The sequence below is a fragment of the Syngnathus floridae genome, chromosome 14, assembly GCF_059516105.1.
Source record: "Syngnathus floridae isolate MCC-2025c chromosome 14, RoL_Sflo_1.0, whole genome shotgun sequence".
In the NCBI taxonomy this organism is placed as follows: Eukaryota; Metazoa; Chordata; class Actinopteri; order Syngnathiformes; family Syngnathidae; genus Syngnathus; species Syngnathus floridae.
In genome coordinates this window covers 3,059,630-3,080,624 of record NC_142426.1, presented here as the reverse complement: position 1 = coordinate 3,080,624, position 20,995 = coordinate 3,059,630, and the positions used below count along the sequence as shown (strand labels likewise).

Genomic DNA, 20,995 nt, shown 5'->3' with positions numbered 1-20,995 from the left:
CAGCCTGACACGATGGTTTGAAGCTGCCCGCAAAAAAAGACTCGTGCGCTCCCCCAGAAAAAGTCACCTTGTATTTTGACGTGTGCAAGGACATTCAGTATCAACATCCACGTGACACAGCATGAACCCCGATAAAATACAACACTACAAAATATTCCATAGAAAAATCACGCCATAGCAACACTTGACACCAAAACTTTGTACAAAACGGACAGCGTTACATTCCGCTCACATTTCTCCAGTGGAGCTTTTGGACTGAAAATAGACTTAGAGAGGAAGGGGGGGGGTGAGTGAAGAAGAAGGAGGACACAAGGCAAAGCAGAACACATGATGTCATATCCACCATGAACGACATGGACGACACATCACATCAAATACTCTTTATCCTCCAGCTTGTCTCCTCCTTGCTCCTGGTTCTCTTCGTCATCCTCATCCAGGGACGCCACCCCGGAGGAGGCCCGGTCCAACGGGAAGCGGTCGGAGCTCCACGCCTGGGCTTCCTGGAACACCTCATCTTCTTCCTCCTCGTCCTCCTCTCCAGGAGATTCCGAGTGCGAGGTCGAGTAACAGGAATCGAAACGGCCGGGCCTCCACTCCGGTTTGTGGTGGACACACACCTCGCCGCCGTTGCCTTCCTCCTGGAAAATGCATTCACGCCGGATCCGAGCTGGGCAGGTAGGATCGCACGTTGCGGAGTCTAAGGGAGGAGGAGATAGTCAGAAAACCTACGTGGGTGGATGGAAGAGATGGGGAAGGGGGTCTTTGGTCAGTGATGGATGACGGCAGATGATGTGGAAGTGCTTTGGGGTCGGGGTCGGTGGGGTACCTGCTGTGCTCCGAGGAGGGAAGTCGGCGTGAGAGCCCGCTTTGGCGTCTTCGTCGTTGGAGTCTTCCTCGTCCGCGTCGTCCTCGTCTACCGACGCCCACGCTCGCAGCTTGGCCTCGGCGATGGCAAACTGCTCGGCCACGCCTTGGAGGGGGGAGCAATCGAGTTGGTGGAGTTTAGACCCACTGCGGGTCAAAGTGACCCACTCCAAAATGGACCCATTTGAAGCAGGACAAATTGACCAGTTGACACATTTTTGTTAAAAATTTACTTGGACACAGGTTCATGTTAATAATTCCAAATCTATTGAAAGAACAACAGTTGAGTCTTTGTGCCCTATTTTCGTTCTGAGCGCAGTCAAACGGACCTACTGATCCACTTTCAAATTTAAAACCCTCAGAATATTGTATTTTAAAACATACAAATATTTTTGTATGAAATTTAATGAAGTGAGAACCGCATTAGGCGGACCCCGATATCAAGAGGGATGCCTTTTGACTCGGATAAAAGCAGTGCCTTGGCTCAGTCACCGTTGGGGGAAAGACAGTCAAGTGTTTTGATTGCAGATAAGCGTCGCCACTTTGCTCTAAGCAGCTAACGTCACGTCACGGCCGAGGATGGCGACGAGGATGAGTCACAGTCAAACAACAAGAACAACAAGTGGTTCTGGCAGGGCCAGCCGCCGCCATCTGCTCGCCACCGAGACCTGCCGAGACGATTAGGGGATTAGGTGCCTGACAAAAGATCGGAGGTGCTGTCGCTAAACCCGACCAAGTCAAAAGATGCAGAGCAATCAAACATAGAAGGAATCTACTTGCACCATCTTAATGGAGCTCGAATTGCATCAGCAACAACAATATATTTTTGCGTCAAATATTTGGTGACATACTTTGATGCAATATTCATAATTACAAATGAAAATATGTTAAGCTTTCAAATAAAATTCCAAATGATGTATTGTAATTTGAACACAATTAACGAGAATGCTGTGAATGATGAATGAATAAAATAGTGCATGAGATGCCTTTTAATTACAAATATTAACAATATTAGATTCAGGCTCTTCTATTTTTTACAACATGTGGAAAGGCTTGTATTTACAATCCTTTGTTTTTAAATAAATGATACGGTACATTAATTGGGGATACCTAAAAAAAATTGAAAATATGAAGAACATTGCAATTCAATTAGGGACATTTGAATAGAGATTTGATCTGATTTTTCCCACACATAATAGTAGAAGAGCTCATTTCGACATTCACAAGAAAATGATGCAAAATACAAAGCCAGCTGAATGAAAGTGTGTTTGCAGTTTGTGTGTGCGTGTGCGTCGTACCTGCAGCGAAGCGAGCCTCCTTCTCGCCTTCGCTCAGGTGACAGTAGGAGCTGAAGAGTGCGGCCTGGGGGGGGTTGGCGGGTTTGGGCCAACCTTTCCACTCGATGAGGTGGGCCACCCGGCCCTGGGCCAGCGAGGTGGGCTTGGTCACATGGTCCCTCACCGCCTGAGAGATGCCTGTGTGGTGACAGCTGGCTTACAAATACAACACCGACAATCCCACTTAACTCATGTCGACTGTCAAACTCTCAACTTTAAAGAGCACCATTGTATAGATTTTGAGTTACATCCAAATCAAATTGATCACAAAACGTATTTCATATGGTTCCAAGATGAAAAAGTTTGAGGCAATTTACCATTCAAGGAGGATCTAGCTAGCGCTGCAAACTCATGGATGCCCACACTTTTCCGCGAGTCCGCCGAAGATTTGCCTGACTTTGGAATCATGTCACTCTTCTCGAATTTCACCTGCAAGTCACAACAGTGGATCGTTGTCACAAGAAATTAAAAGAAAGAAAGAAAAAGAAAAACAGACTATCTCACCTCTTGGTCATCCTGCCACCTCCTTTTGCTACTCCTGGAGCTCTGGCTCATGGCATGCATGCCTCGGTAAAACTAACAACCGCAACAGGCTGGCTGGTGTGCTTTCAAAGCTTTGGCCCTGGCCTACATTGTTAAGCTAGCCAAATGGTTGCCCAAAGGTCAGAGTGCAGGGAGGTGGGGTTCAAGCATATGGCGTGTACTAAGCAGCTCAGGCCCAGCGTGCAGCTGCAAATCCCCATTAGAGGCATAGTGCCACCAAGAGCACATCATGCATAGTGGGACGCGCGTGGAGTTCTCCATACTAAGGTGCTCTAGTAAAATGCACTTCGACTGGATATCGACCAATCAACTATACACGAGACAGTAAAACCTCTCATTATGCAGCGCAACCACACTATTACATTTCGGAACAAATATCATAGCGTTACTGTCAGACAATGGGTGTCACGGTGGATAGTGCAGGTGGACCTAATAAAGTGACGCACGGTGCTCACGCGGTTGACCAACAAGTGGGCTCGACCTAAAGCCCCTCTGAGCAGCCCTCCTCGCGGGGGCGGCCCGGATGTTAAGAAACGGTGCGTTCAAGTACCGCAGCATTGCACACGCGTGACGTCAGGGCCTGCAAGCGATGCAGTTACGTAGCAAAAACAAGGCAGGGGGCCGCGGGGATGGCGCTCCTGACCCCCCCAAACGACCTCCAACCTACAGCCCGCATCCCGACCCACACACGCCGTTTTGTCCACCCTACCTGTAAATCACGTCGCTCATCCTAAAAGCGTGGAGCGGCGTCCGACCCAGAGACGATCAACAGATTCCAAGGGAGGAGAAAGCACGTCGGTCCTCGCGTGCTGTCACGCCGCCGTCGCCACCACCGCCGCCGAGCCGAGCATCCTCAACCACTCCGGCGTCCAACGTCGGCCACGGAAGGAGGAAGAGGTGAATGAGGAGGAGGCACCATGGATCGCTCGGCTGGCTGAATGTCTGCCGATATGACGAGCGTCATCAAGGCGGTGGCACACCCCGCCCCTATGGCCTCTTTTGCACACACACACACCCCTCCGACATGAGGGCATTTATATATTTTTGCACACTAAGTCCATTCAACTGTATGATTCCTCCACGTTATGTAATAAACTTAACGTATTTTTTTTTACATTTTACGGTGGTATATGCACATTTCAATACTATAACGTTTGTGATTGAATCATAGAAATGTAATTTTCTAAATGTGCTAAATTATAAATGATCACATGACATGATAAAGGTGATACATTTCACAAGAAAAAGTCGATGTTATGTGACGTTTTATCGAGATAAAATCCACATAACGTGCTTAATTTCACATCAAGTGAAAGGTTTCACATTTTGTTTGTGTTTTCATGACATTTACAGAAATTAATTTGATGTAATGTGATAAAAGCAATGTCATATGATAAATTTGACACAAGTTCAACTTTTTCTAAGTATATACAACTTGAGATTACAAAATATTCAATTTTCTCTCAAATATGAATGATACAACTTTCAGTCTTGAAAATATACAACTGCTACTTAAACTGCAAAGATAATCTTGTTAATATACTACGTCAAAGCAACCTTGACACTTGAAATACCTTCCACAAGTCAAGTGTCCAGTACATGAATGGTTGTTCCGGGTCAGAAAAAATATTCTTGACTGCAACTTAACAAGTCCTTTATTTGCAATGTTCCTCATCTTTCCAGTTTCCGATGCAAAAGAAGCCAAAATTTCTTAAATAAAGAAAGCAAAAAAAAAAATATTTACAAAATTCCAATAAAACTAATAATCAAAGGATTATCTAAAGCACCTCTCTGCATCCGGACAACTGCATTATTTCAAAAATAACCACAAAACAAAAAAAATGTTTTCAATTAGTATATATTTACAGAATGCTCCAGAAAGGAGTTTCCCACTTGATGTAGAAAAAGGCTTCCGGATATTTTCTGCTTTAACTTTCTATAACGCGTCAAGTCAATTTCTATAGATTTCAAGTTTTAATGGCAATTGGGTGGTGAAGTGTCCCTCTGCAGCAGAGGTAACAGAGACCAAGAGTCAGTCGGCGTGATGGCGAGGAAGCATTGTGATCACACCGCATTTGCCCGTCCTCTTAAAATCCCAGCAAGATTGAAAAAAAGAAAAAAAAAGGGGCGAGGGGGCAAAAAAAAAAAAAAAAAAAAAAAAAAAAGAGGGGAGGAAGCAAGCCAACAAGGCGATGTTGCTTTTTAGAAACGTACTTCTTTTATGCTGGGTGAAGAACCACTACTGACAATCATCTCAGTGATCGGTCAAAAACGGGGGAAAAAAAAAAAAAAAGGTCTGCAGTGTGGTGAATTTTCATAGTGATGTGGCGGGAACATGTCACAACCTGCATGAACCACCCTGCTGGATTACTTTTCAAGTTTATGGGGAACATTGAACGAAGAGAGGCGCAAGGGAAGAGAGAAATGATTGTTTTCTGAGTCCATCCCTCAGGAACATTGAACGAAGAGAGGCGGAAGGGAGGAGAGAACTGATTGTTTTCTGAGTCCATCCCTCAACAACAACAAAAAAAATAAAGATATTTTTCCTCATTGAGGATTTTGATTTTGAGTCTGCCTCATCAGCAAGATTGTCCCTCGAGTCGCTACCTACTCGCCGTTCGGGCCAACAGAGGGTGGAGGCAGATTTTCAGTCCTTGTCGGACTCTTCCTCAGGCTCGGGCTCACGCAGCCAACTGAAGAAGGCGGTGACGGACTTGAGGGCCACGCCTTTGCCGTTTTGCTCCGCCGCGTCTTTGCTGGACTCCCACTTGTAGAAGGCATCGTCCTTGATGACATCGGCGTCGTACAGCGCGTCAAAGAACATACGCAGGAGGTCTGCAAAGGTAACATTTACAAGGACATGTTTATGCCAAGTACCACATAAAAATTGAATAATCCATCCATCCATTTTCTGAACCGCTTAGTCCCCACGGGGGTCGCGGGCGTGCTGGAGCCTATCCCAGCCGTCAACGGGCAGTAGGCGGGGGACACCCTGAACCGGTTGCCAGCCAATCGCAGGGCACACAGAGACAAACAACCATCCACACTCGCACTCACACCTAGGGACAATTTGGAGTGCTCAATCGGCCTACCAAGCATGTTTTTGGGATGTGGGAGGAAACCGGAGTTCCCGGAGAAAACCCACGCGGGACCTGGGAGAACATGCAAACTCCACACAGGGAGGGCCGGAGGTGGAATCGAACCCGCACCCTCCTAACAGTGAGGCGGACGTGCTACCCAGTGCGCCACCGAGCCGCCAAAAATTGAATAAGAATAAAAAAAAATGGGAATTGAGACGCCGTCGGAGCAGGAATTGAAATGAAAAATCAGATGGGGAATCGTTCAAATTTGACCCAAGCCAAACACAATACAGACATAACTGCACTTAAATACCAAATAATGCCAAGTAACTGATGGCTAGAGTGGGCCTAGAATCGAGACTTGTGGAACACCCCCTTCAAATAGGGCGGATTATCAAGCGATTGAGCGCAAGACTCACTTGCAGGTTGCTCCATTTGCACCATGAGAGCCTGCAGGGCGTAGAGCGCCTGCAGCTCTTTCTGCTCGTCGCTCAGGAAGCCCTGCAGCAGGGCGGCTCTGTTGTTGATCAGCGGCAAGTCTACCTTGTACGGGTCTCCTGAGGAAGCCACGCGCCATTGAAAGAAGGTAATTTTCAAGTTAAAAGCTAAGCTAAGACAGCAGCTGACTTACCTATGATGGCCAACTGGCACACGGCGGTCATGAGTGCACGTACAAAATGGTTGGAGGAGCTCTGCTGCTTATCCAGGTTGGCCTGAAAGGAGCAGGTTTATTTAGCCTGTGCATGCTGTTTATTTTCTTATTTGTCTTTGCGCTCAAAAGAAGCGAGTAGGCACCTCCACCCAGTCTTTGATCCGCTGGTCGCTGGCCTTGTCGCGAAGGAGGCGGTCCAACTCTTGCCTGAGCTCGTCCCCGCTCAGCAACTTTTTAGTGCTCTCCTTGGACTCCTGCTCCTTGCCTGTTGTGAATTCCACTTTCTGAAAGAAAGTAAAACAAAAATCGGCTTCAATAAATTGGGCCTTTTATGTCTTCATTGAGCCCAAACTGAAAAAGAACATGTTAACAAATCCCACCATGAGCTTTCGTAACGCACCTGCTCTGTGACAAACTTGTTGACGTCTTCATCCTTGGCCAGGAAGTCGCTCCAGTTCAGTCCTGCCTCTTTCCAAAGGGTGCCGACCTTACTGCAAGTCTAGCGTCAAAAACACGGAAAGACTCAAAAATCAGCATGGTCTCTTGCAACATGACGAAGGCAGTGGTGATTTAAGCACGTACCATCCCTTTGCAGAGCGAGTGGAGGATTTGCACTAGCAGCACGTCGGCCTTCCCCAGAGGCAAGAGCGGCTTTGCGATCTCCCTGGAGGAGCAATTAAGACACTGTCGAGCTTTGCGCTACATTTTTGTTTGTTTCGTGTAACGCGCGGAAAGTGAAGGCAACATCTTCAAGGTGGATGTCAAGTGTCTTTAGAATTGCTTGTCTACAAATGTGTGAAATGAAATGGTTAACCGTGTCAATATTTGATCTGCCTCCATTTTTTTCCCCTTAGCTCACCTGAAGAGCTGTCCCATTGGGATGCCGCCTTCAAGGAGCATGGGGGTGATGATTTCAGCCAGGTAGAGCCAGATGTGAGGTATGTCTATGGCCATGTCTTCGGCGACCTCCAGGATCTCGAGAAGTCTGCGTCAACAAAAACATGAGCAACTCGGAGTTCGGCACATGCCGGTCGGTGAACATGGAGCCGGCCGGGCTGAGCTGAACTCACCCTTTGAAATACTGCGCAACGGGCATGGTCCCCGAACTGGTGAGTTTGTGTAGCAACGTGCCCATGTGCTCACGAGCACTGGTGCTGCGTTCGAGCGTGGCCTCCACGCCCTGCCGCACAAACACGTAGAGCAAGGCGCTGCTGTTGAGCTCGGTCACGCATTGCAGCGCCTCCTACAGCGCCGGAGGAAGACAAAGGCAGAGGTGTTAGAGCTGTACGGTGGGTTGGGCGGGCGCAATGGCGCCGCTCGTACCTTCAAATCATTGATGTTGAGGTACTCTTCGATGATGGCGGTGGACTTCTTCTCAAGCTCCTCTTCTGTCAATGCTGGTTTAGGAAGAGAAGGAGCGGGTGCACTATCGTGCTTTGCTAAAAATGAGGAGATGAGAAAAAAAAATACAATCCCACGTTCTACTTTGAAACGGTTGTAAAAGTTAACATTTGGCCTTGGTCATACCCGGAAGGTCTTTGCTCGGGCCTATGTCCGGGCTTCGGCCATCTCTGTTGCGTCGGTCCCGGCTGCCTCTGTCCCGGCTGCCTCTGTCCCGGCTGCCTCTGTCCCGGCTGCCCCGATCGCGGCTGTCCGTCATGCTGGCCACGCGGCGCACGGGCTCATTGGTAGGCTTGTTATCGCCGCCCCTCCCGCCACGCTCCTCCGTTTCTCTGCTGAAGCTCCGCTTGGTGATTTGGCTTCGACTGCTTCTGTCGTCGCGGTCAAAGCGATCAAATCGATCTCGGTCCCGATCCGCCCGCTCTCTGTCGCCGCCTCGCTCACGGCTGGAGCTCGGCCTGCCGATTTTGGCAAATGTAAGCGCAGTTTCCAGGTGCATACAAATGAAAATAAGATCGTGAGAACACCGCAGACCTCTGTGGAGCTCTACGATCCGAGTCCGAGGACAAGGAGCTGGACTGCTGCAGGGCACCGAAGCGGTTCACGGTGCTGGTCGTCGGCCGACCAGAGTCTAAATCGGGAGGGAAAGGACACGTTTAAAATGGCCACAGTCAAAAAGACATTTTGCGTGGAGAGGGACTACTACCTTGGTCTCCAGTTACGGTTTTGACTCCCATTCCTCCGCTGCTACCTTTGCCCCAGCTTTTGCCTAACGGAGCCAACCGCTGATTGTTGAGGTCCGGATTGTCGAGCTGCATGAGAAGCACGAGACAAAATGAAAAGATGAGCGAGAGAGAGAGTTCAACATTCGGATGGAACCATGTTATGCAAAGTGAACTTAAGGAGCCTTACCTTTGTGATCTTGAGGCGGGCGGTGTCGTAGGGCCTCTTGGTGATGGGCACTGTGTTCCAGCCCTCATCCTGGGGTTGGCTGCCCCGACCACCTCCCTGCGTGTGAGGACCACGGCCGCCCATGCCTCCTCCACCCATCCTGCCGCCACCGCCGCCTCCTCCACCTGTGTCCTTTTTGGACATGAGCTGCTGCTGGACTTTGATCTGCTCCCTGTGCTCTTCCATCTCTGCGTCCTTGTGAATCTGCTCGATGGTTTTAGGACCCTGGTCTCCTCTACGGGGCACCCAGTTACACTGACGGAGGAAGGTTAGAAAACAAGAAAGCTTCATTAATGCCTTTCTCTCGCCAAAGGATGGTTTAGAATTCCCGGACGAGGCCTGGGGTTGGTCCACTTGAGACTAATGCCTCTGCAGAAAATAACATGGAACATTCACCCGTCTGAGGTCCAAGACATCTTGCATCACGAAGCGGATTCGGGATGATGTTTTCTTCTCTTTGATGATCTTTCCCATTTGATGGAAATACTGATCCATAAGAGGCTGAGTTGGACAAAGAGAAACAATTCAGTCATGGATGCATCCCTACAGTTATGGAATTCAGGGTTAATATCTGAAACCTTAGCTTTCTCGAAGTCCAGGTCTTTGCCAATGGTGGAGAGCAGCCTGCACAGACACTCCAGAGACTCTTCGTCGTGATTCTTCAGTAGTTTGACCACACAGTCGTGCATGATGGCTTCCGTTAGCATCTTGAACTTGAAAAGTTCCCCAATAAACTTGATGTTGCCCAGCGAGCGCCGCCTGGCCTTGTCTCGGCCCTCCTCGAGCTCCAGGCGCAAGCGCTCACGATCCTCCTGGGGGTACGGCGCAAAGTGGGTCAACATGCGGCTGGTGGCGGCCGGCGAGTTGATGACTTACCTCTTTGGCGGCCTCCATCTCTTTTTGCTTTTTCTCAAAGAACACGTCGTCATCCTGGTCCTTTTCAAACTCTTTCTGGCAGCGGTTGACCAGCAGTTTGTGGAAGGTGACACTATATCCTGGTTTGTCTGTGGCAGGGACTTTCAACTGAAGACAAGACAATTGTTATTTTCAGAGGTTGAGTCCACCTTATTGGATAACTTACGACCCTAAGAGTTGTTTGTCATTGCCGGTGGAGTGAACAAACGCCCCAATCACAGCACACCAGCGCCACTTACCCCCGAAAGGCAGCGGCACATGTTGGCATAGGCCACGGAGAAGCTGGGCTCTGAGATGGCTTTCTCAAAGATGAGGTCGATGGCGCCTTTCAGCCTTTCCTCCGTGTCGATGGTCAGCTCCTTGACCTGATTCATCAGCTCCTGGAACTTCTGCGGCGTCAGTTTATTGAGGATACTGCGCAGTCGCTTCAAGAGCTCTTGCGTTTGGGCCTGCGCAGGCGTGAGCTCTTCATTGGTGGTCGCCGCGGATTCCTCCTCGCCACGGCCACGGCTGCTCTTCTTGGTCGAGGGCCTCCAGGCTTTCTCCGCTTTGTTGAGCTGCACGTCGTCGTTGAGCGACATGCTGGTGATGATTTTCCGTGGCTCTTTCCGCTGACCCTGCTGGGAACGCCGTGGCCCGGGGGGCTAAGGCGGGAGGGGAGAGCGACAGCATGATATACTTATTTACTTTTGCCGAGCGAATCCGCCTTCTTTGTTCTCTATCCACTTGAGTCATTTGAACGCGCAAATAGGAACAACAAGTACCGGTCCGCGCAGTCCTCCGACTGATCTGCTGCCCAGGTTGCCCAAATACGAGGGGGTGAAATCCATGCCAACATTCATCGTTCGAATTGGCTCCGTGGGCCGCAGCGAAGGCTTGATCACCTGAAACGGAGGACGCAATTATTGACTTCCTGAATGAAACGGATCAGAACAGTTGGAATTTTTTATATCAATAAATGGCTTGAAAGTTGCAGATTTTTTGAGAGCACTTCTGTGGCAACTAAATGATTGTGGGCCAGGTTGTTGATGCGCCTCAACTTTTTCCAGCTGAGAGTTATTCCCTGTCGACGTGATTAATATGCTCACCTTGTCCAGAACCACGTCGTTGATGACGGGCAGTCCTTCGGGTTTATTCATGCTGGCGCTGCTGTACTGGAAGCCCAGCAGGAACTTTCGGTCGTAGCGCTTTTTGTCTTCGGCGTTTAGTGGCTTCCAGTGTTCTGGGGTGATGAATGAAGACAAATGTAATGGGAGCGGGGAGAAATTCAAGTGCTATACACACACGCGCTCAAAACCGCCAAAAAACAAACGAGCGCAGTATCTTGATCAATTTGGTCACAGCCTGGTGGAGCAGAAACTCCAGATCATTTCTGGCAGCGGTTGGTAATTGTTGCTCTATGCAACTTTGCCCACCCACCTTCTTTGTACTGGTTCTTGTCACTGGACTCAGCTTTGGATTGAGGTTCTGCATTCTGCTTGTCCTCTTTCTCCTCCCAGGTCTCATCTGCCACCTCGGCGGGAGGTTCAGCTGGAGCAACAGGGACGGGGTCGGCCTGAGTGGACGAGGGCTCAGAGGCGGGCTTAGCATCCGGCTCCTGGGGTCGACAAAACAAGAGTCCGCAGTTTGTCTCGAGCGGTGTTTTTAAAGAAAAGCCGGCCTAAAATAATGATGACATCTATGCGGACTTGTTGCAATCTTCTTTTGTTCTGCGGTCTGCTGATACAAACCTCTGTGAAGGCATCGAGGAGGTCTCCGATGGCCTCCTTCTTGTTGATTTCCTTCATGTTCCTCCTCTTCTTTGGCACAGACGTAGCAGCTTCAAGAGAAGAACGCGATTAGCAAGTGTTTGATGCAGCACCCAACCTTCCCTGGCGGTATCGCTTTTTCTTTTTCTTTCTGTGTTTTTACAGTACAAGAGCACTTCAGTACAACTAAAATTTCCCCCAAGTGTGTGTGTGTGTTTTTAACAGTCTCTATTGCAGAATATCTTCTTTGTTCTTTGTATGCGATCATAGGCGAGCTTACCTTGCATAGTAAATTCTTCTGTAGGAGCGTTTACAGTGACAGGAGGGACGTCCTCACTTTTTGCCACCTTGACAACTTCCTTATTTTTCTCTTCCGCCAGCAGCAGCACTTCCTTCTCCTCGAGCTCCATCTCCTCCGCGACTGGCACTGCCGTTTTAGCCACAGGTTCAGATTCCTGAGATTGACAAGTGTCTGGCTGGTCGCAGGGCGTAGTGTCTTCTTCAGCGAGTTCCTCCACATCCTGAGGAAGGCCGTTGGAGAGAGGAGGCTCCGCCGGTTCGGCCGGCGTGGCTTCGGGTTTGGGCTCGACATTTGGAGTCGTTGAAGCGGCGGGCTCCTGCGGCGAGACGGAAGACTGAGGCGCTTCCGTCGCCATCTCTGTAGGCATTTCCTGTGTATCCGAATCAACGGGGGCTACGACTTCTGCAAGTTCACCAACAGGCTCTACTGCTTTGACCTCGGCGGACTCTTCCTCTTCCTCGTGCACTTCCTCCACTTGTTGCTTTTCTGGCGCTTTCTCGCACGGAGCCGGGGTGGCCGGTGGTTCCTCCTCTTGCGCCGTCGAAGGAGCGGGGCAGACGGGAGCGTCTACCGTGTCAGCGACGTTAGCGTCGACTTTAACTTCCTCCGCGCAGGAGGAGGCCGCTGTAACAGGTGGGAGGAGAGAGGGAACTGGCCGCTCCTCCGCCAGTTGGGACGCCACCTCGGGAGCCAGGTCAGAGGCGGCAGGTTCCAATTCTGCGGCCGGCGCGTTCTGGTTGTCTGCTTCCTGTGAGGCATCAAACGCGGGTTCGGGGTTTGTGGTGGGAGGAGGTGGTGGGGGGGTTTCAACATTGCCAACCAGCTCGAGGTTGTCATCTGGGGGATCCAAATAAAGATCAATAAATACAACAATGTCACGGTAGTGAACAATGTAGAAGTGAGGAAAGGCACACACCTGATCTTGTGGCTGCTGTAACAGGCGGAATGACTTCACCGTTGGTCTGTGCAGGTCCGGCTTCTGTGGTGTTGGCCTGCAATCACACAAGGTACAATTCAAGAGGTAAGATGGCTGGTAAAACTCAGCAGACCGTCGAAAATGTTTTTTTCTGGCTTCAAAAGCAGTTCAAGTTCCTCATTTGTGTGGTTTAGCTTTCTTACTTGCGGTGGAGTCGGTGTAGTGGCGGACCTTCCACCGGACATGATCTCCTCCGTGATATCTTGTCCGCCCCGGTTGGGGTCGCGTATTCTGATCTGTTGTGAGGAAAGGCCAAAGTGTAGGTTAGGTTTCTATAAGCCTCCATTCATGGTACGTAAACATCGACCGACAACCAGAGTTTGTCTTTTCTTTTTTTCCCCCTCAACTTTTGTTATTTTGAATTAAAAGGGGAAAGTTCCACATTGAACAAACAATAGATTTGCTCTCCATTCAGTTAGTGACCTCAGACAAGAGGTCCGCTGCCCTTTTGTTGGGACACACTACCGGTTTACGTTCCCTCTTTGGTGGGCCTTGTGTCGGTGCCGGAGGCTGCTGAGGAGGGGGGGCTGGTTGCTGTTGCTGGGCAGGGTTGATAATGACCTGTGCGGGCTGGACAGACGCAGAGTACGGCGGCTGAGCCGGGTAGTATGCTGCTGCTGCAAATTGGAATTTGACAACAACAAGAAAAAAGGTCAACAATGAGCACAAGACATGCTTCTTTCAAACTGTTTGCTTTTTAAAAGACAAGACCAAACCCGAACTTGGGGAACAAAAAGTCATTGCAGATGTCAATTGCTCACTCAAGTGAAGTCCGTCAAAACAAGCGCATCGGGCTTTATGGAAATATATTTGGGGTTTATAAATTGGGCCCATAAAAGCTTGCGCAGTAGATTTTTCAGAAAACAAAATTCCCGCTGTTGCTGAACCTGACAACCGATACGAATAAATATTTTGATGTCTCTGAACGATTGCACTGAGCCTTTATCTTGCGGTATTTGTATTTCTATCATCTCCCCCCCCCCCCCCAAAAAAAAAAATTAAATAAGAAGCTGAGCAAGCAAAGTTACAAGAGGTGTTTTAACTATCAAGTGACTAATTGAGGTCCTGGTTTTGGTATTTAAGAATTTGCTTCAAGGTGCTGTGGACATTTCGACATGCTCGAGCATCCCTCGCCATCTAACAGGACGCTCTTGGGGGACGGCGGCCACTGAGCATCGTCAGGTTGTAACAGCAAGTTAAACAAAAACATCAAGTGGACGTGGCTGGTCGATTTGAGGGTCAAAAACCTGCTGTGAACTTTGCTTCTCAGCTCCTTGTTGGACAAGAGCAAAAAAAAAGTATGACAAGTAGTCAGGGGCATCCTGGAATTCCTCCGCAAAGTCGAATACGCCTAACTCGACGTGTGTATTTCAACAACACAACAGGCTTCTTGTGAAGAGCAGCAGCGCGCATGCAGGTCCACTAAAAAGTGAAACACAACAACAAGAGTGGAGACGAGAGGCGCCACTGAAGCTGGCTGGCCGACGCGCGCGCGCACGCACGCACGCACGCACGCACGCACACTACTCACCGGGGTAGCGCTGGGAGGTGAGAGGAGCACCGTGGAGAGAGAGACGGCCGTTCTCTCGGCCGCCGCCTCTCCCCCCGCCACCCCGCCTCTCCCTCGCAGCAAGAGAGGGCTCTGAACCAACGCGGCAAAAGGAGGAGGAGCGAGGAATGGGAGAGGGAGGGAGGAAGGAAGGAGGGAAGGAAGGAAGGAAAGAGGACAGGAAGAGACAGATGCAGAATGAGTTATCGAGAGGATTCAGAGGAAGCCGGGTGTTAAAAAGGTCCCATGAAACGAGGATTGGCTGTCACTTTGGAGTGTGTGTTCAGATCTTGGAGGTTTTTGATGTCATCTCGTGCATGATGCACTATTTAGCATGCTACAGTTTTTGGAGAATTGCTTTTATTTGTTTTGCTCTGCTCTGCTGTCTGTAGCCAGGTTGGCATTGCAAATGAGATCTGTTCTCAATTGCCTTATCTGGATTAAAAACAAAAAAAGTTCAAATACTCAACATAAAATAAAAATAGAGCTGTCATGATTATCAGAGTTGTTTTGCCTCATGTTTCACTCTCAACCAAAAATGCACTAGAAACTTTCAGAAGTGAACTTGAAAGTTGTGAAATTTCATTCCCAAAAACTGAACAAGCTATTTTTTTTTTTTTGGGTGGTGGTCTTGAAGCATTTCATGGAACCTGTGAGCTGAAACTACAGATAGATAAAACACAGGCCAAAGCGGAACAAAAAAGCCACAACGCATGCACCAACCAGTGTTCTGCCCTCCCAAAGAGATTCAACACGGATCAGACGGACAAAAAAAAAAAAAAAAAAAATGCAGCCAACCCGGTGAGCGATGAGGTGAGGCTAACATGGGCGCGGACGAAAACTAAACGCTTTCCTTCAACGTGACAGATGATTATGAATCAGTGAGGATGTGTGAGAGGATCCTTTTCCACGGGCTCACGTCTCTTACCGTAGCCGGAGTATTCAGCAGGGCTGGTTCCCGCGTAGAAGCCGGCAGTCCCACTGGTCACGGGATACTGCTGAGTAGGTGGCATGTATGGGCGCCCGTACTGCACACGTGGACAAAGGGCACAGAGACAATGAGAGGCATTTCGCAGAGCTTCCACTACTTGAAGGAGCAAAACCCACCTGCCCAGGGGGGAGGAAGTAACCCTGAGGGGAGCCAGTGAACGAGAGCTGCTGTTGGGGGATGAGCATCATCTGTGAGGTCGGCGGGTAGACGTGGGGAGGTCCGACGGGTCGAGGGCCGCTGCTCGTTTGGACCCTCGGCGTGCTGGTGGCCATCGCAGGACGGTTCGAATAATAACCCTGAAGACGTCGAAAGGTGGGGGACAAAAAAAGTGGTTAGCAAAAGCGCTCGTCCAGGATGACAGCATGGCTCCTCTTACGCACACAAACGTCGGATCTGAGATGGATGGAAAACATCACAACAAATGCTCATTTAGAGAGTACAGTGCTCCCCTGTTGTATGACGGACACTTCATCGTGTATGGCCCTGCGACAACCGTTTTTAAACTCCATGCCGAGGTAGACTTTGCAAGTCTGCTCAAGTCATGCGGCTTCTACGTAGTACGACACAAAATGGCTGGGGGCAACTACAAAACAATGACTGGACCTCACTTTGGACGTGCCGCTGCATTACATTTACGTGACTTATATATGATAAACGGGGGTTCACTGCACTTGAACTTTCAGCACTGGCTGCAGGGAGAGAAATGCCGTTACCTGTAGCGCTCTGTATCCACCCTTCAGCCGCACAACACACAAGCAGAAAGCAAGAGAGAGGGAGATAAACGTGAAAATGGAGACAGTGCGAACCAGCGAGGCTGCGAGACGTTGACCGGGGGGGGGGGGGGAATCTCTGGGGCCAAGTACTAGAAAGCCTGGCAACGGCGTCTACGCATGCAAGTCCTGAGAGATCTCAAGTCGTGCGAGATCCCGGCAGGTGGAGCGGGATCCATTTTGAAGTGAAGAGGCGCATGCAGGCGGAAGGAGGCGGGGCTAACACGACTTAAGGATGTTAATGACTCATGCAAACTTTTGAATCATGCTGATGAGGGCGGCAACATTGAACAAGGACGAAATTAGCACACTGTCTGGTGGTATTGTGGAAAGTACGAGAACATTCGCAACGCAAACTTATTTGAGCGGGGGCAAAATGTCACTTTTTTTTTTTTTTTTGCTCTTGACTTGCCCACAGAATGGAAATCAACCGTTGTGCTGCTTTAACGCTTTCAGCGCGCCATTCCAAAACACGCGGTCGTCTTTGGGATGCTGGAAACGGGCTCGTGCCGCGACAATATCATTCATGCCGCGCATTCGCATTCCACAAACAAAGCCACCAGCAGTCCAAGTCTTTGTTCTGTGGCTGTCAATTGTGTAGAAAATGAAAAGTCGTGCTTATCAAGGTGTTCTAGCATAGGCGTCGTGCAAAGTCTATTTTAATTCTTAAATATCAAGAGCAACCAGCTTGTTAGCGGATAAAAATTGTGACATAAGACAGGACTGCTGTCACTTGGAAAAAAATGTTTGACATGAATGCTCAACGTCCCACGCTTACAGTCTCAAAGAACTGGAGAATTTAATCAATTACCGGAATCGACACGAGACCCAAACGGAAAGCTTTTGTCGTCTCTCCTGTCTAATGTTTGAACGAAAAGCATTCTCGTCGCAGTGGCCAATAACATGCGCGGTGCTACGGCGACACCGGGGAGGAAGGATGGAACTATGCGGGCGGGCGGGCGGTGTTAGTACCTGTTGGTGTAACGTACGGGGCCCTGCGGCAAACTGGGAGAACAGCAAAACACAGGAAAGAAGTCAAGATCACGGCCAGAAAAATAAGCAATGACACGCGCGAAACGACACACAAACTAGTTTGGCTCAAGTCGACGAGAAGTTGACTTGCAAAGAAAGGGATGGAAATTTGCCATTAAATTCCCATGGAAAGTTAAGATGGGCAATTTGGGAAGTGTTGGAAACTTTCTGTGGGAAGTTGGGGGTCATTCAATGAAAATGGACCTTATGTACATTTTGTCATAAGCAAAATAAATCTCTCCTTGCCCACGTGTAAGAGAGTAATTCCATTTATTTATTTTTGTCTCAACACAAGGCAAATAAAAATGTCCAAAGAACAGTTGAGGTTATTATCCAAAACGATTTCTAAGAGCCAAATAGAATTTTTGTTAATTATGTTCCCTTAAATTCCCAACTTTCCAAATTGGAAAAAGACTGGAATGCTTTCTAATAATGGCACGCAATGGACCATACCTGTCTTGGCTGGGGAGCCGAGTTCATCTGAGGGGGTGAAGGTGTGGCGAAAACAAGAGACGGGGGCTGACCGGGTCCGTAGGCGGCCTTGGGGGAGAGAGAAGATAACAAAACTAAAGGGAAGCTTCGTCATGCAAATACGAGACCGCACAACTCCAACTCGCGCTGGGGTCACTTACCTGCGTCAATCCGGGGGAGGGGGCGGGGTTTGGGACAGAGGTGGGTCCCGGTATAGGCTGCGGTGGTTTATTCATTTCACGTTCTTTTATGGTTCTGCATTAGGGTGGCGATGTGTTGCCAACCTATTGAGAAAGAGACAAAGGAGGGGTCAAAATTAAATGAGTGAAAAACACACGCACAATTATTGGTAGCAATTTGCAGCATTACTGTCAGGTTGATAAAACTTCATAAATCATCAGAAAGTGCAAACAGCACCATCTAGTTTGACAGCAAATGAGGGTGTGGTCAGTGGTTTCGCCCATGATAACGTTGCCACCATCTCCTCCTTTTGTCTCACTTTAATTTGCATGGCTTTTGTGGGCCATAGGATGACTACTTGAGTCCTAATCACATTGGAGAATTATTCAGTCGATGAGTTTTCACTTGAGGCTATCGCAAGGTACTTCGTTCATCACTGTTTGGAAACCCTCAGCCGAATGCGCACTTCTGGACAGTCGCTAGTAAATTCTAAAAAGATGCATTCAAAGTCATTTTAAGCACTGTAAAAGCAAAATGGACAAAGTTGGCAGCAGAAAATTATGACAGAAATAGAAAACACTTAAGTTGTTTTGCCTCATTTCATGAATGCACCTCTATATAAGGTTAAACAATTCAAAAGAAAATTGCGGTGTAGCAGAACGCAATTTTCAAACAGCAGGCTTCATTTTGGTCGACAGGTAGGCTTTTTATATATATATATATATATATATATATATATATATATATATATATATATATATATATATATACATATATATATATATACACATAATTTATTTGTAATTCGAGTTCGGAGTCGCCCCATTTGCTTGGTAGGATTTTGGGCCATACTCACAGTGAACTCTTAAAACCGCAAGTCAGAGTGCTTAGTAAATTAACAAGGATAATTTAAGTAGATAAACCCTCTCCTCCCTTGCCTTTATTTGAGCGCAAGCCTGACCTAAAAAAAAAACCAACAAATGGGAAAAGGACCTTGGAAAGAAAATCTCATATTATTCCAGAATTGTAACATAGAGGATTAAAAAAAAATATATCTGTTACAATATTTCTCTAAATGGTTCAGCAACGGCATCCGTGAGCTTTTCATGCCCATCAACTTCCCGCATATTTGTTCAAAAGATGAATGATGTCTTTAAATCTGGTGAACGAGATGGCCTGACCATTGGCACATTTTGTTCAATCCGCCAAACATCCTAGAAATATTTGCTTTAGGTTTTATCGATTTACTTTTGTAATACATTCATTAAATGTCAAGAGACTGTAAACACAGTTGAAGTTGATTAAAAACTTGGAAAATCAGCAATTGATTTTTTTGTCAACTACAAATCAAGTGTGGAAACCCCTAAGTCAATACTTTGTTCAAGTGCACGCAACTGGAACTGAATTAAAACCAACCACTGATGTCGACACACACTACTTGACAATAATTGTCGTATTATTTGCAAAGTGACTTTGTGGACTCTCTGTAGTTGAAATTGTTATGTCACGAGCGGTGAGGGAGAAATGGGAGAAAATGGACACCTGAGGTCAAAGCTCAGGTTTAGCGTCGATGGCCTGAGCTTAAAAACATCCGAAGTCAATAATCACAACGACCCGTTTGTGTATTTGTAAAAAAAGAAATGTGATATTTGAACACGAACGTAGTTTGCAATGTTACTTCTGGAACCGTCTTGCTAAAACGGCGACTGACGTTAGCATTAGCCAGCGCCATGCTTTTTTCAACGAAACTCGCGGTTAATCCTCACTCGGTTGCTCGGTATCTCGAGCAACCCAGAGTTGAAGGAAGCCCACGGATCAGTTACGACTGAAATTCGTAGAGCTACCGGGGAGAATGGGCCGACGGAACCAGGAGGAGAAAGTAGCAGCCGGGCTAATGATACGTGTCCCACTGTCAAGAGACATTTTTGCTTGCCTTATGCTACGTGGCCGGTCGTTGTGTCCCGCGTTATTTGACCAAAAAGTGCTCCCCGGACGCAGCCGACGTTGACCTATTATTGTTCTTTGACAACACCGAAACGAGCCGCAATTCGAAATAGTGCTCCAACCGTCAACATTGACTGCAACGATGATGGGTCAACGTTAGCGCCGCAACTGTGTCAAGTGGATTTCATTGCAGGCCCCGGCCGCCGACTCTACGGGCACTCTGAATCCGAGGCGATTCGATTTAGTTTCTTTTTCTAGTCAGACAAATCATTTTCATTCAACAAGACAATTTCGAGTGATAACCTTAATCACAACAAGCGGGTTGACATCAAAAGTGGCGATACATCGTGGTTTGGGCGGAGGAAAAGAGCGAAAGTAGATGGCGTAGATCCCAAAGGGTGGCAACCATCTGAAGATTAGCAAGGAGAAGCTCGTGCCTGTAATGCGGCTAATGGTGGTCGCGATTAGCTCAAAAGCGCCCTGCAATCCGCCCGCACATCCATGGAGAGCTGCAAGACAACTACGTCCAAACACAACGCATTCGGACCTTTTCAAACGACCAGTTAATTTCGTAGCTTTGTCGGCTGAGCTCGAAAATCCACGGCGGGTTGACTGCCGGCATGGGGCCTTGTTGGAAGGCGGCTACACACAAAATGAAGCCCGGCCGGCCGACCGACTTTCACCTCGAACGGAATTCTTACCAAGATAACGTGTGAAGGCGCGGCTGAATTGCAACCCGGGAGTCGGCCTCTCGTCGGGTCCTCTCCGGGATTCGCGGTATTGTCACTGCCCGGTGTCTTGACTTTTTTTAGGTCCAACACAAACCAGGATGCCCTTCTTCGGCAACTGACTTAGCGAGCTAGCTGCGGCTAACCGGCTCTACTCCTGTCTGTCACTTGATGAAATCCCGGGGCGTGCAACAGGGACGGTGCTGACAAAAATCAAGCAATTTCGTCCTTGACGAGTACTATTGGTGATTCCGATGGCCCCGAAAATAGCCCCTGGACCGGAGGTCCATTATCAAGGCGTCGATGGTGACGGATTGCCGGTGAGGTATGTACACAACTGCCGTGTGAGTGAACTCAGAGCGACGCCATAGTGCGCGACGTTGCGTGCCTGCCGAGGAAGCCGGTGCCGCCGTGCTCTGCTAGCCGGGTGCGTGTGCTGCCTAGTCGCTTGGATCACTTCCGGGTAAATGCGCGGGGGTCTGATTGCAGAACGCACAACGGTAACGTTCCGCCCCACAACGCCGGTCCCAAAGCCTTCTGAGTGAGCGTAGTTTTTGTAGTG

General features: G+C 48.6%; 2 protein-coding genes across 7 annotated transcripts; both read right to left on the bottom strand.

Annotated features, from left to right (window-relative positions):
* Positions 1-49: 49 nt before the first annotated feature.
* Positions 50-3,748, bottom strand: fam131aa (family with sequence similarity 131 member Aa). Of its 2 annotated transcripts, none has more exons than XM_088397502.1 (5): positions 3,454-3,748; positions 2,519-2,630; positions 2,163-2,339; positions 827-970; positions 50-697 (listed from the first exon to the last, which is right to left on the bottom strand). In XM_088397502.1, the coding sequence occupies exons 2-5, from the start codon at positions 2,607-2,609 to the stop codon at positions 366-368; spliced, it is 744 nt and encodes a 247-aa protein (XP_088253628.1). In that variant the 5' UTR covers positions 2,610-2,630; positions 3,454-3,748; the 3' UTR covers positions 50-365. The 2 variants fall into 2 exon arrangements, with proteins under 2 accessions (XP_088253628.1, XP_088253627.1); XM_088397501.1 differs by lacking the exon at positions 3,454-3,748 and adding an exon at positions 2,706-3,430.
* A 633-nt stretch (positions 3,749-4,381) lies between these two features.
* eif4g1a (eukaryotic translation initiation factor 4 gamma, 1a) lies at positions 4,382-20,897 on the bottom strand. 5 transcript variants are annotated; one of them, XM_088397490.1, is made up of 31 exons: positions 20,407-20,897; positions 17,743-17,865; positions 17,564-17,650; positions 17,051-17,083; positions 15,425-15,604; positions 15,246-15,345; positions 13,234-13,385; positions 12,912-13,004; positions 12,709-12,784; positions 11,772-12,629; positions 11,474-11,562; positions 11,163-11,340; positions 10,832-10,965; positions 10,508-10,627; positions 9,983-10,387; positions 9,705-9,851; positions 9,407-9,640; positions 9,225-9,329; positions 8,790-9,083; positions 8,581-8,689; positions 8,412-8,508; positions 8,004-8,335; positions 7,800-7,915; positions 7,547-7,719; positions 7,336-7,461; positions 7,059-7,140; positions 6,877-6,975; positions 6,620-6,760; positions 6,456-6,537; positions 6,244-6,381; positions 4,382-5,579 (listed from the first exon to the last, which is right to left on the bottom strand). In XM_088397490.1, the coding sequence occupies exons 2-31, from the start codon at positions 17,815-17,817 to the stop codon at positions 5,392-5,394; spliced, it is 5,043 nt and encodes a 1,680-aa protein (XP_088253616.1). In that variant the 5' UTR covers positions 17,818-17,865; positions 20,407-20,897; the 3' UTR covers positions 4,382-5,391. The 5 variants fall into 5 exon arrangements, with proteins under 5 accessions (XP_088253616.1, XP_088253619.1, XP_088253617.1 ...); XM_088397493.1 differs by having other exon boundaries at positions 8,584-8,689; XM_088397491.1 differs by lacking the exon at positions 20,407-20,897 and adding an exon at positions 20,009-20,128.
* Positions 20,898-20,995: the final 98 nt, after the last annotated feature.